The sequence below is a fragment of the Pistacia vera genome, unplaced genomic scaffold (assembly GCF_008641045.1).
Source record: "Pistacia vera cultivar Batoury unplaced genomic scaffold, PisVer_v2 Contig182, whole genome shotgun sequence".
Lineage (NCBI taxonomy): Eukaryota > Viridiplantae > Streptophyta > Magnoliopsida > Sapindales > Anacardiaceae > Pistacia > Pistacia vera.
Window position 1 is genome coordinate 134779 of NW_022195917.1, and position 15219 is coordinate 149997.

The 15219-nt window shown below is 33.9% G+C and overlaps 2 protein-coding genes across 2 annotated transcripts; both read right to left on the minus strand.

The window, feature by feature from the left end:
* Nucleotides 1-2691: 2691 nt before the first annotated feature.
* Nucleotides 2692-7925, minus strand: LOC116126696. Its single transcript, XM_031412374.1, has 11 exons — nucleotides 7587-7925; nucleotides 7229-7313; nucleotides 6138-6334; nucleotides 5109-5191; nucleotides 4252-4297; nucleotides 4096-4152; nucleotides 3896-3950; nucleotides 3721-3821; nucleotides 3479-3542; nucleotides 3248-3381; nucleotides 2692-2865 (listed from the first exon to the last, which is right to left on the minus strand). The coding sequence occupies exons 1-11, from the start codon at nucleotides 7665-7667 to the stop codon at nucleotides 2692-2694; spliced, it is 1077 nt and encodes a 358-aa protein (XP_031268234.1). The 5' UTR covers nucleotides 7668-7925.
* A 1593-nt stretch (nucleotides 7926-9518) lies between these two features.
* On the minus strand, nucleotides 9519-13365 carry LOC116126692 (ACT domain-containing protein ACR9-like). Its single transcript, XM_031412371.1, has 6 exons — nucleotides 13064-13365; nucleotides 12374-12592; nucleotides 12175-12280; nucleotides 10897-11248; nucleotides 10464-10748; nucleotides 9519-10093 (listed from the first exon to the last, which is right to left on the minus strand). Exons 1-6 carry the CDS (start codon nucleotides 13215-13217, stop codon nucleotides 9947-9949), a joined length of 1263 nt encoding a protein of 420 aa, XP_031268231.1. The 5' UTR covers nucleotides 13218-13365; the 3' UTR covers nucleotides 9519-9946.
* Nucleotides 13366-15219: the final 1854 nt, after the last annotated feature.

The window sequence follows — 15219 nt, forward strand, 5'->3', positions numbered from 1 at the left end:
GAACAAAGAAAACACTACTAGAGAGAACTATTAGAATGTTGGTTTGTGGAATTTGGGCTTTTAATGTCAACTGTTCCTTTGACTTGGGTTTGAAATTTGGGTTAATGGACAACTGTCCAAATGTAATCTGCGATTTTGCTTTTGGTTACATTAGCTTCTTTTGTCCTTTCTCTTCTCTTCCACAAGCCAGAGTATAGAAGCGGCAAATCTGTTTCTTGCTTTCACATGCACAAATAAAGTCTTGGGTGCAAGGTATTGGAGGGTTGATTTTTAACAGAATTCCTGAAGCTGCAATGTCTGTGAGTTGCATTGGCATCATAAAGAAGGGAAGACCACATATGAGGTTCTAGGGTTTTTACTTTTTTCATGGGATTTCTTTAACAGGTAAGAGTCTGTTGATTTTGCTGGTTAGGCTCTTAGCTTATTTAGTTACTTGTATTTTCTCTTATACATATTCTCCACAGAAAGTTTTAGATCCCTGATTTTTTGGATGACTGATTGACTGTTGGCATGTGTCAATTGTCCGGTTGATACATGGGTGGGATACTCTGGTGAAGATAATTGCATTTTGGACAATACTAAGTGGATTGTCATGGAGACGGTTCTGAAATAGAGAACAACTTTGATGTTCAGGATCTCAGTGCATCTAGTTTTGTTAATGTGGGGAATTTTTTAATTGCTTGCATGGTTGGGTTTATGTCTTTAGCTGTAGAATTAGCTCATATGTTTATTTTTCATCAATATCATTGGGATACTGTTATCTGTTATTGCATTTCTCCTAGATGACGAAACAATTGTGTTTTTTAATATCTGACAAAGAATTTTGTTTTGTGAAAGCATTCTGTTGTATTTTTGTCTCTATATTGTGGTGCTTGATTCTGTTTAGGCTTCCAGCAAGTGTAAAGTGCATGAAATGATATGGTTTTGTACTTTATGCTCGTGCTGATTTATGTTTCTCATAGAAAGACCAACTGTGGCTGAGTAGTGGTGTCAGAGAAGGCAGCATCAACATTCTCTGATTTTAGTTGGTTGCGAGTGTCTGAAAGTCTGTACCTGCCACTAAAGGATGCTGTTACTAGCTGCTCTAGTCATTCCTCTTTGTGTTGCCTTTGAATAATTTTTCTTCCACTGAGCATGATTGAGGGTGTCACAGATTGCGTGGCCAATCAATGCTATTGTTTGGTTGTGTAGTCTTACTTACATGTAGTTCCATTAGAAGTCTGTAATCAGCGACTTCAAATGTTCATTGGAAGATGTAGCAGCCTCTTAGAAGATGGGGTGCTGATGTTACAACAGTATGATTTTTGGTGCTGCGTAGCTGGTATGCCTTTTGAGACAGGCTCGGATGTTGTCTTCAGGATGGCTTGTTAGATATTTCATTATACGTAGCAGTTGAATGCTTTACTTGACTGGTAAAATATCCATCATTACCTGTGTTGATAATACCATTTTAAGCAGTGATGTTCCCTTATATATCTTTATAGCATTACCTAACCTGTTTTTAGGCTGTATGCTACTCTGGCTAATGTTGAAACTTGTGACTGGCATGAAATAAATCTTATAAATGGTGGAGAGTAGCAATTTGTGTGCTCCTTGATCGTATTAGCAAGCTTTGCCTACTACTCCACTGCTCCATGTCTGGAGAGGTGTCTCTCTCTTTTTATTTTATCTGCTTGTATCGGGTGCCCCAGTTGCTTAGGCGGCCTCATTTGGTGAATAGAGCCTTTTTACTGTCTTAGGTTTATGTGATACCTTCGTGAGGCATGGTGAAATCTTTTAACCCATAATTTTGTATTACCTTCTTCAATTTCAACAACAAAATTGCCTCCTTGAAGAAAAAATGAGAGTTCAACCTGGAAATTGCGGAGAATGTATCTTCACTTTTCAGTGGTATCGAACATTATGGTATCGGGTGGTACGTAAGAGTCCGAATGTCATCGAAGTAAGGCAGCTCCATCAGTATGGACCAAATAATATCGAATATTGTGGGCTGTGGGCACCAACATTATTTAGTGGTTATTAGAATATAAAGCTGGTTTTGGTTTTAACTATTAAAATTTTTGAAGAATAATGCATTTGTTTTTAAAAAAATTTATGAACTATTTTATTCTTACATATAAAATTGTTAGAACGTAAATACTCTTAAACTTAAAAACAATTACCCAAGACCCGCTATTGAATTGAACATCACCATCGATGGCAAAATGATGCATAATTGGATAGATCTCGGATGGAAAATAGTCAGATCGTTGTACATCTAACCAAACATAGTTAATATAACATTCACAATAATCTTTAAGATAAATATCTTCCTCTTAATATAATATTTCATGAACTAAACACAAATATTCAAATACCTTTTTCACACTTAAAACAGAGTTCTCTCACTCTTTTAATGACACAAATAATTATTGAATACATGGCCAAAAAGGACATCATATCTAAGAAATGTCTTATGGAAAAAGATGGTCTTATAATTAAAAGAAACGGTAACACCTATACCCCCAGAAGAATAAAATGAAAGGGGTGAAGCATAACGAAGACATGCGCAACAAAGAAAAAATTAGCAAAACTACGCATACAACACACATTACAGTCCTTAACTTAAAACACCCAAACACTTTTTTGATATTTTAAGTGTCCCACTTCGAACCATACAAGAAATCCATTACCGTAACAGCGTCTAGGAAACTAGGAATTCGTTCGCTCCCTCAGCTTCTCCCAGCTGGAAAAGACCCACCCCAACAGGGTATATACTACAGCCTTTATGCAAGACATTATAAAGTTCCAACAAGAAGAGGGCCAGTACCATGGATACAGAAGTCGAAAAAACAGACTTATCAGATGCCGAGGGTACTGCCCAACCTGTTATACATCAACGATACTCAGAATCTTACAAATAATTAACAGCCAGTTTTGCATACTATGGAATAATAACTAATATATCTATATATATATACATGATTGCAACCAATATGTTTATAATCTCTTGAGGGCATGCATGTTAGAGAATATATGGTCACCAAAAAGGAACCATATCAATATCCAGTATTAAACCAAACCATCGTCATTAAATATCCAATTAGATTAGAAAAATATGAAACACATTTCTACGAAAAGCGACAAGTAATAACTAATAATTAATTATAAAGCTTGATGCTAATTAGAAGATTAGGAAATTTCCAATAACTATGTCAATACATCATGGTAATAGACATAAAATAATAATAATAATAAAGAAACTCACAGGGTAGAGAAAGTCCAAAGCATCCCAGGCTGCATGACGAACAGCTCTTGTAGGATACATAGGGCCACCAGGAGAAGTGAAGCTATACAAACATGCCTTTAACCTCGTACTTGTGGCCATTCTAAGTTCCATGCCTGCATAAGTCATACCATATTACATGCAGTTGAAACCGATTATGATCAGTAGACAATATCACCCATCTAAACCTCACAAGGAGTTGAAACAATTTACCTTGGAGAACTCTAATCTGTGAAAGGTAATGCAACAGGACTGGCTCCACCTTCAATTTTTGAAGCTGAAAAACAGCAGAGTTGCAACACCATATGAATGTAACATAGCAATTATATACCAACTCCTCACAAATCGCTGGTGTTGGGATAAAACTTAAATAAGGTTTGTCCATTCAAAGGGTCTGACTGACAAAGCCTAAACCTATTTTGCTATGTATTGAATAAAAAATTTATTAACTCTACCTGGTCTGTCAGTTCAATAACAAAGAAGTCAGCTGGACTCCCAACCAAAAAAGCATTTGGAAAAACAGGAAACTGCTTTAAGAAGCTTTCAAGCTTATCAGCTGCATAGAACAGCACATTGAATTAAGTGTAAATTCTTGTTCAATAGATATTTTTTACAGATAATAACGCCTACCTGAGTTGTAAAAAATTATAAACCTTGAAAGTAGAAGAAGCAGATCGCGTTGGACCTAAAAAGTAATGAATAGTGACCAACTTAATTAGAAAGTAATTCCAAAGTTCACATTATTGTTTTCACATTACATGGAAAAAGCTCAGCACTGAGTAGAACATTCCTAAGATGTAAAATTGAAATGAGCAAGAACACTGGCTCACCTGACCAGGGATTTTGTTTATTTGCTTGTGCTCCAATGCAACTTCCTCAAAAAGATACTGAAGGGAACAGAAAACAGGAAGAGCGTCAAAACATATTACAAAAAATGTTCTGCTTAGATGGTTAACTATCTATTACACTATTGAAAGGACTCCTACCCGAAAAAGGGATTGGAAACGTCTGGTGTTTGCCTGGATGTCAATCCTGCACATAAGTTGAGAATGACTATTAACAAAAAACCCAGCAAGGTACAAGATGAGTATCTTGAAACATAAGGTTAGATTGCAATTATTACATAAAACATACAGCACCACTTCTATAACCAGAACAACCCAAATGAAGCAGACATTCTAATGCATCACCAGAATGGATTATAACAGCAATATAAAAATTGGATCCTTCCCAGACATATAACCAAAAAATAATAATAATAATGTTGGATTAACCAATATTTTTTTATTCTCCAATTTATAAAACAGGAAACCAAGATGGATAGAAGACTGCACGTAAAATAATAGAACCACAGCAGTGCCAGTCTGTTGGAAAATCATCACAAGGATAGTTATGGAAGGAAGTGCACCAGAAAAAACTACAGAGGAGGAAAAGAACAGACTTAGGTATGGAAAACAGTTTGTTTCAAAACGTTCAGAAACATGACAAATAATATAAAACATCAGAATTGCATGTTATGAACTGTTCAAATTCCTTTTTTGAGAACTCAACTATGAAACTCTGGTTTTTAGACTATTGAAATCCATGGAGCACTAGGTGCCTAATTTATATGAAAGCAATGGGAGAATGAAAGAAGATCTAATTGAAACAGTATTTCAGATCTTGTGTAAAGAAAAAATGAAATTTAATTTCTGAAACATTTTCAAAAGCATGGCCTCCTAAAGACATGCAACACAATACTATTTGGCAGTAACAAGATCCAGCTTCCAAAGCCACTAAGGCCATCTCCACAACTAACAATTTTAACGAAAATCAGTACTTAAGTAATTGATGATATTCATACCAAAAAACATTTGTAGCACCTTGTACAAGAGCAGATGAGTAACGTAGGAGCACTTCATTACTGTCAATTTGAACTTCAAATAGCTGCAGCAAAGATACAACAATACAGCTCAACATCATAGGAACATCAAAGCAAAGGAACAAGTTGCAATCATCAGCTAAAATCTTCATTGGCCAAATAGGTAAGTAGTATTTCTAAGAAGACAATACACTACCCATGCCTTTATTTATGGAAACCAATCCACCATAACTAATAAATGATAATAAAACCTCATATGGACATGTATCTAAATTCTTATGGCAATAAAAAGTTGTGATACACCAAGGAAGCTCAAGTAATCAACTCCAACGCTATAATAACCATATAATGTATAGTTAAATATACAAATAAACAAGACAGAATTCCATGGAGTCATAATCATAAGGATGTTAAATAATAAACACTTCAATTACTTCTACTTTTCAAATATAGAATAAGTCCAAAATCAAATTTTAACCTAATCCATCAGTAACATGACATTGCTTGGATATTTGGAGCCTCCACATACATGACTGCACAATAAAAGAGCTGATCCAAAAAACTAAAAGCAAAAGAAGAAAAGAAAAGAAAAACAAAGATCTTCTATCTACCTTGTCTGTCAGTTGAAATGCTGCCAAATCACATATCAATAAAAAGACCAACAATTCCACTACAAGAACCACAGATGATAGAACAAAAACTTTTGTTACTTTAAAAGAGCCTCTTCATAGGACCAAAATAAAGCAACAAAATAGCAGTCTTCGCAGGCTCTCAAGTTCAATTTAGTAAACAATCATGTTAGAAAAGATGTGTCTCATCAGCTTACATGAACTTGAGATTAATTAAATTCCCTAAAAGATTGATATGAGATTTTTAAGACACTTGAATAATATGCTTCCACCATTGAACAAAACTCTTGTAAGAAATAATTACCACAACAAATTTGTTTTGAATGGACATAAAGTCTGATCTATAATTGAAATGTACTGAGCACTATGCTCATTTACATACCCATTTGTGGAACAAGAGGGCGAAAATATGTGATGCAAACGACTGGCTCCACAGGTGGACAATCAAATCGAGGATATGATTTCCACTCTCAGGCACCCGAACATAATAATCAGCAAGCACATCATAAAAGCATAGTTGACCATTAGCACCATCCACAGCAGAATAAATCATACATTCTTCCTTGCTCAGAATTATATCTGTTTACAATTTCAATACAAAATATGAAAACCTATAAGAATTGTGATTACAACATAGCACTTGACAGATGTATCTCGACTGCCTCTAAATCACATGACTGAGTTCTTGTGATGAATAAAGTTTCATTAGCTACTAATCCTGTCCCAGTAAAATAATCTTTTATTCTATGTCAAAATTTCTATAAATATGCCTCCATACATCTGCATCCATGTGGTGCAACAAATCAAATTTGCTACAATACCAATTTACAGGAGAGTATAATTAAGGGAAGGGAATTTCTCTAACACAAAACGTGTTATATATTTGTAACATGGAATGTCGCACTTATTGTAATGTAGAACATTAAGCTTGCAACAAAATATAACTTGCAAATGTTGCAAGTACATATTACTTTCCACATCACAAAAGTTGCATCCCTGTAAATTTTTATCTGTATAATAGCAAATCTAAAACTTCAAAATATGTTCTTTTTCTATTAAATTTTAGGCAAATGTATTTCGCTGACACATTACTATGTTCCAGCCTATACTGACTACGGAGCTATACCAGTGCAGCAAAATAATACTAACAGCAATACTTAAGCCCACCATCTTCAATTCACACCATCCCTCTCCTTCTACAATTGCCATAAAGTATTTCCTAATTCATTGTTCATTAATAAACAAAACTAGGAAGACAATTATTTAATAAAAAGCGGGTAAAAGTTGTTATGATTGCAATGCACACAAAATTTATTACACAAAAAGATCAAGTAAAATAACTAATTAACCAAAATGAAGAGGATTAGAATTAGTAACAACAAGAAGCTCATCTTTATTGACTCATAACCTCAAACTCTTATCTTGCGCACATTATAGATAGAACAAACAAGTATTTTTGCAGCCTTGACTCACCTCTGGCTCGATCATCAATTTCTAGAGCCACATCAGTAAACAACTCTTGCAACAAGTTGCGTCTCTGCGAAGGAGAAGCTAGCGCCTGCAATGAAGTATCATTTTTTAAGAAATCTATAACTAATTTTTTTTTTCTAATACTTTTCAAGCAAATATCAATTTACATTTATAAGCTGTGAAACAAGAACACAAAAAAAGGAATTTCAATCCTATCATTCATTCAACAAATAGAAATTTAAAAGAAAATTTTATTGAACATTTAATCAACTAGACGCTTATTATATTTAATTTTTTTTTCCCAGTCCTCTTCTTTTTCTCATGAAACAAACAAAAAAGTCAACAACAATTCAAAACGAACCCGCTGAAGCTTCTTCTCGATTTCTTGAGTGAGCGCGTTCAGATAAGCTGAGCGTCGATGCGTTGAAGAAGCTTCTAGCATTTCGTTTCAGACCTCAAACAATACTGATCTCATCTGATCGTCACAAAATCAAATCTGTTCTCCCTTTTTAAAGCTTCTTTTTGAATCCACCGTTTTCTATTGGCCTTTAGCCCACCATATCATTGCAAGTAATAACGATTAACTAAATTATTTAAATTGTTAATGATAAGGAATGGTTTATCTGGCGTACCAGGGAAGCAACAGCACGACGAGGCGAGACAATGTGCGGGGAAGGGTCAAATGAAATCGGCACAGATGGGCGTGTCGTGGTGTGTTGTTTAATTTTACACGTGTTTGATTGGCTGAGTTATGGATATATCAAATTAGGATAAATTTAATTGGATTACTTTATTCAGAAGCATGGCTATATATGACTGTCTATTATTATTTTCCACGTGTTAAAGTATTTAAGATTGTTTGCGGACAGCGTTTGCTTTTTCTGATTTTTTTTTTTTTTTTGGTGATGGTGTGTTTCAACTCGGCGCACAGTAAATCTTTACTGACCATCTTTAAGATTTTTTAATAATACTTCTTTTTTTTTTTTTTTTTATCACTGAGTTTTGAAATTGTTTTCGCACCAAGCTAAAGCTTCCTTAGTAAACAAGTTTTTAAAACTATTTTATTTTCATATTTCAAAATAAAAATATGGTAATACACCCTTACACTACTCTATTATCAAATTGATTAATTATATTAATTATATGATATATAAGATATAAAAGTAATAAGAATGTGTGTGAGCACAATATAATAATATGTTTGAAAGTTAAATATTTTGAAACCAGTATTACTACACGGAAAAGTAATTTTATGAAAAAATTTACATATAGAGTGACATGTGATATCCTTTAATTAACATCTCATTCTTGCTCATTTAACAAGTTTCATTTTGTATTTTGCTATTTCATTTATTTCTTGCTGCATCAATCTATATGCATAATAATATATTATTCTTTTTAAATAATGCAAATTATATGATAATAATAAAAAAAATCATCTTTTTATTTTATTAAACATTAGATTAAGTCTTTTAATCATCTATATTGGGCAAGTTATTATTCAATTGGGTTTATGTGTAACAAATCCAATAATAATAATAATAATAATAATAATAATAATAATAATCAATATGAATACTACACATATTCTTCAAATTGATCATGGATGTCTGCACTTAGCACTTTATTTATTTTAAATGAAACATCAACCTAACATCCGTTTAAAGCAATAGTTAGTTATATGGGGGTACACAGTACACTCAGCGCATGAGAAAAGTGTGACAATAAAATAAAGTTATGTCCAGATTCAAATTAAAATCTCCACCTTGCACGTGCTCAAAGTCAAAGCTCCTCGTGAAAATTGATACCAAAGAATATTTAATTATTTTACAACGCTTCATTTCTTAGTAATATGAAATTCGATCACAACATTTGAACACGTCCTGTCAACAACTACCTATACATTTGAATTTTGAACGCTTCAGTGCTGTATGAGTAATGGGGGTTGGTGGCTTCCGTCAATGAGGTTAAGTTTTCAAGATTCCTAATCCTGTCTTTATCTTTACTTTGAAATATATTACACAGTAAAAGCGATTTATAAGTTCTATTAAAAAAAATAGAAGAAACTCAAAAAGTTTTCATCTCTTACGGAGTCCAAAACAGAAGGCCCATCGTTGTGTCTCTTTGCTGTCGATGATTTGATCTTTACTTAAAAAAGAAAATGATAAGAATTACCAAATCACGTGATAAAATCATAATTATTAATTAATATTAACTTATAATAAATCAAGATCAAGATTTTATTACGTCATTCGATACACAAATTCAATTCGATACACAAATTCAGTACATACTCTTCAATAATTATAACATTACTCCTTTAACTAATTATCACAGAGCTTTACCATTAGATCTTAATTGAAGTTACAGCAGAATACTTTTGCTACAATTTTACATGACACGGCATGTAACTGGGACACCTAAAGCTATATCTTTCAAGTCCCTCGTACAAAATCCAAGCATCACATCACTTGATAGCATTAGACGGGCTAAAGTTTCATGTTTTTATATCAGAATCGTCCATCAGTAACGAAATATTAAAAGCGATTCGCACCCAAAATGCATAGATAATTAGATACACAAGAATACAAACCATGTACATGCAGTTGTTAACAAGGATTATTTCACTCAACTAGTTGGTCAGGATCATTAGAACCCAATATATGGCTTGGTGGATAATTTGATGGAAACATAATCAGGATGCAAAGAAAATAAATAAACTCACCAGCCCATTAATGCTCTTCTAACTCTATCTACAATATGTTCTCTAGCTACCATATTAGATAATTGAAATCTACACTTTTCGTCTAAAAGAAACCTGTACAGCTCCCATTCACGATCTGCTGTTGAATATCTTCCAATTTCAGCCTAGAAACCAAGAAAGCAAAGTGTTACAGGCCTTTTGCTTATCAAAATATGTAATTGCACCCAAAAACAAAAACAAAAACAAAAAAAAAAAAAAGGAGAGAGAGAGAGAGAGAGAGATCCAAGAAGCCCATCTGCAGGTTCTGCACCATGTCTTGCATGTATTACACCACCTTTAATGAGAAAAGAAAAAAATTGTTTAGTAGCCATCCATGCCAAAGCATAGAAAGCTAGTATTAGGAATATATAAAAGAGGTCTATGCTAGGGTGCTCTGCACCAATCCCCCTTCAACTGTCATTCAGCAAGTCCATGGAAGCGCAACATGCTGATGGGCCTTTGAATCACTTCACTTCTTAGGTAATGGTTTCTTACCGAGAATATGCAGATCCCAAGTACTTTTAGAGCAAGTGTAACATCATAGAAAACTCGTGGTCTTCCCTTTCCACATAACTCAACAGGGTTAGCAACCAAAAGTTCAGTATCTGGACCTCGATCTGTTATGATCGCACGTAATGGGTGAAGCATTTCCTCCTTTAAACGGGAACAAAGTGCACTTTGCTTATCGGGATCCACAATCTTTTTCCCATCCTTTTGCTGAATAAAAAGGTCCAAATCTCGATAGCCTCTGGAATTTGGTGAGAATCGACCATAAGCTATCTGGGTAAGAAGAAACAACAAACAGCATTTATCAGCAAACAGGAAATGGACATGCACACACACATATATACATATTAGAATGTAAACCAATTTTTCTTGTTAATGCTAAAAAACCTGGACAGTTATGACGAAGTATGCAAATACATTCCTGCATGTTGCAGTCTTTCAATGTTCTCATTATGTCATAAAGGAGTCCCTTGTGATTGACACAATGTATTTGCAGCAATGTATGAGCTGGACTTAGTGAATTGTCAATTATGACATTTGCTTTCTTCAATTTTGTCATATCTGGGCTAAGGGCTTGTGATCGGGTTTCTTTTTGTGATAGCTCAGACCTAAATAATTCTTCAGCCACCACAGGAGACAAGGAAGAGACACCATGATTGTATTCATACTCTGGACCTGCCAACTGAAGTTCACAACTGATGCCCAATTCACCTAACACAGCATGCAATTGTTCACACGTTTCATCCTGTCGTTGTTTTGTGTGTAAGAGTTCCCTGCACCACGATTGTAGAAAATAAGATAAATTGATAACCAGCAGGATTACATCTCAACTTTTTTATTAGTTTGTTACGTTCACTAAAATCAAATTATGCCAAAGATGCTTTGATGATGAAATGGAGGACCACTAATATGGCCATCAACTCTCTTGTTCTCTCCCAACATGCCATTGGCATCTCAATTTAACGGTTTCTTTTTCATCATTTCTGCAATGCATTATTTTTCAATTATTAACAGATATCTCAATGAGCAACAAGTGAAAGCATGAATTAATGCAGTGAAAATCAGTACAAAAAGAGAATAAATGTATGATAGGTCCATTAGTTAAGATGGTTTATCCACTCTCTCTGATCAATAACTATTCAATACCTAGTAAATGAAACATCAATAATTAGGTTTACTTCCATAATATACAGCCCCCCAAATGAAGGTACATTAATCTGATAATCAAAAGGCTTGTAAGCTCCATCAAAAAAACCATAAACATAAAGAGAAACTCATAAGAAAGTATACTATGAAACTTCACCAAACAAGGTAGATGCAAACTGAAAACCAATTTAACCAGACGAAAATGAAATAACACCTGGTAATTTGTTATTAGGTGTTATTTCATTCGTTAGACTTGAGTCATACTTGTTAGACTTGTTACACAAATTACTAGGTTTACCTTAAAAAAAAAAAAAAAAAATGCAATAACACACTAAATGACATTTGTTAGACTTGAGGCATACGTGGAACACTTAAATGGTCCAAATCAAGTAAATTGTGGACAACATTTTCATTTGTGTGACAGAATGCTGTGGTGCATGATAGCAAAATTTTAAATTAATAAACATTCGTCACATATAACCAAAGAAACGTGAGTATAAAATTTATAAAATTGCCACCAAATATCAGAAGGAAAACCCAAAACAAATCTCACATGTTATCTGTTATAAAGAAGAGGTCCAAGACTCTTCCATCTGGTGTCGTCGTCACTTTCACCCTTTGAATTGTAAGCTCAAGCTCACAAAGAACTTGAGTAACATCTGACATAAGAATTTATAACCATTTCAGAACCACTAATATACTAGCACATTTTACAATCAGAAAAACGTTAAGGGTGTAGATATTTATACTACCATGCAATAATCCTTTGCGGTCAAGGCAAAAGAACTTCAATAAGTAAACTGGTGAAGATGGAGGGCATGTAGGCTGCTGGGCCAAGTAAAATGACACTAAACACGAGGGGCATGCAGATAATAGGCGGTTCTTTAAATTTGACCACCTTACAATAATCGAACCAGACCGAGGAACCACCCATAATACTATGTAGCACCATCTTCCATCAGTTGAGATATCTATAATCAGAGAAGTATCCAAAAAATAAAAACCCTGTCAGGCGTCAGCATACACATAAATTTGATAAAGATGATACTGTTTTTCTTTTTTTCTTTTTTTCAAATGAATTTTAAAAGAAAACTAATAATCAATCAAACAGGAGAAAAGTTTAAAGGCTGTTCAACTAAAAAGGACGCAAAATTTCAAAAAGCTATTTTCCATAATATTCCTTCTGGTTAATCAATCAAAACATTATATATTTTCATACTGATGTCCTAACCCAGCAACTCAATGAATGGTCAAACAAGTTCTAAAACTAATAAACTGCTCACAAAAGATATTGGTATTAACAACAGCACTAAATTCCATGTTTACCAGCTGAAAGCCAAACTCAATCATTCCGTGACATAAAACACAAAATTCAATCAAACAAGTCAAACTCTCAAGTTTTAATAAAGGAAAATATCATCTAAAATTACAGCAAAGAATACCTCCTTTTGCAATGTAAAGCCCGAATTCAAGAATTATTCTGCAAATATCGCATCCGAGGCCGGTTTTATCAGGACAATTAACTGTAATCACATGAGGATCTCCCGAAACTTTGCCCTTTTGGATCACAACGGCGTCGTCGCTCGGCACTCCCATACTGGAAACTGGAAAGTTCCGCCACGACTTTCTTGCAGGGCTGGACCTTTCGTTCTATTACCTAAGAGGGAACGGTCCAGACAGTTGAAAGTTCTTTTTCTTTCTCCAAAAATCGGGAGAGAGAAGTTAAGTGGGGACAAAAATGAGGCGCGGAGCAGCTTTGCTATTTGTTGGACGCATACTTCGGGAGTCCACGTCAGCAACCAAGTTGTATTTGATCAGCACGTGGCTACGTTGTGGTGGTTGATTAATGAAATTATATTTTTCTGTACGTTCGATGAAATGGAGCTCAGTTTGTGGACTTGTGGGGTTCATACTTCATAGTTCATACAGGTGTCACTACTACAAACACTGTTGGTTGTCCACTTTAAACAATGCTACTGTGACGGGTTGGTAGCACTAGGGTCACCGATTTTGTTAAGGAACGTCTTTACGAGCTAATACTATGAAAATTCAAACCCATAAGTCATGGATATAGAACTTGAATTAAAATATCAAAATTTACTTGCGACAAGAATATCAACATGGATATTATAAATAAGATATATTTTTTTAATCTAATTAAATCAAAAAAATTTACACTCTCTTCATAAAATATCTGACACATTAAATGAAATTTCAATATCAAAAATAGTAACATTTAAATAAATACTTAGCACTCTCTATGTTCTTTTTTCATTATTTGACTATGGTTATATGTTATACTCCCTCAATTGTTTTTTAAATATCGTTTTGAAGATATAATTTTTTTTTAAATTAAATGTTGCTTATCTTGTTTACGATAATAAGAGAGAGAAAATGACTATATATATATATATATATATATATATATAATTCAATGTGTGGGAAAAGTTTTTCCCACTTACAAAATCAGAATAAAGCTTTTCTCATCTGCAAAATCAGAGAAAAAAGTCAGGTAAGAGTATAAATTTTGCTTTTTAATATTAATTGTATAATCTATGGCAAACTTTTAATTTTTTTTCTCTGAGCTTTCTCATTGGTAGCCTAGTTATACAATCAGTAACTGTATCAAAGCCAAGGTAAATATCGGATCACAAGCATCGGATTTTGTCCTGGTTTCTGAAAAAGACGCATACAGCCTTTGGGTGATGCCCAAGGGTGTTACATATAGAAGAAACCAGAGTTATGAGTTTAGGATAAAAGATCTCGCCCAGGACGCACGTGAGCTTGGTTTATTAGGCCACGAAAGAGCTTTCTAGAATCTATGTGCCAGGTAATGAGTATACAAATACTATACCGACAAACAATCCTTATTAACTTTTTAAAAAAATGACATGTTAACTTGCAATTGATCAACTCGCATGGATCCTTCCTGCCCAACAATGAGTTTCATTTAATCAATCTATTGCGATTTGTGAGCTATCACATTATATTTGTGAAAGAATGTCAAAGTATTTATCAAACTATCTTTATCCGCCAGTTAATACTTAGATACACGAAACATACCGAATGAAAATATGATGACGAAATGGAACTTCAATTCTTAAATTTGTGCAACTCAGAAGTCAGAACTCACCTCTTGAAAACAATATTGCAAACCTAAATTTCTGTTTATTTATTTTTAAACTCTTAAGCTGGTAAAAAAAGAGAAATCATAAATGGTACCTCATAGGCTCATAGCTCTCTCCTTACATTTGGACCTGGCAGAATTTAATCCAGGAAATGGTAAGAGACCTGTCAAGTTATCGGATGAAGAAATAGCATATCTGAACTTTTAATAGGAAACAGGAAAGGATTAATAGAATTAATGTGAATATAAAAAGAGAAGGAAGGATAGATAGTATCATCATATGGTATGTGCAACGGAAAAATGGAAATGCAGGTCTTTAATGAGAGTTCACAGGATATTGATTCGAATTTCGAACTAATATAGAGCCAAAAATGAATTAGATAGGAACCTAATCAAATGAAAGAATTGCAGTTGAGTGGCAAGTTCTGGTGCAATACCTCTATTAGACTCATATCACCCAGCAAACGAATA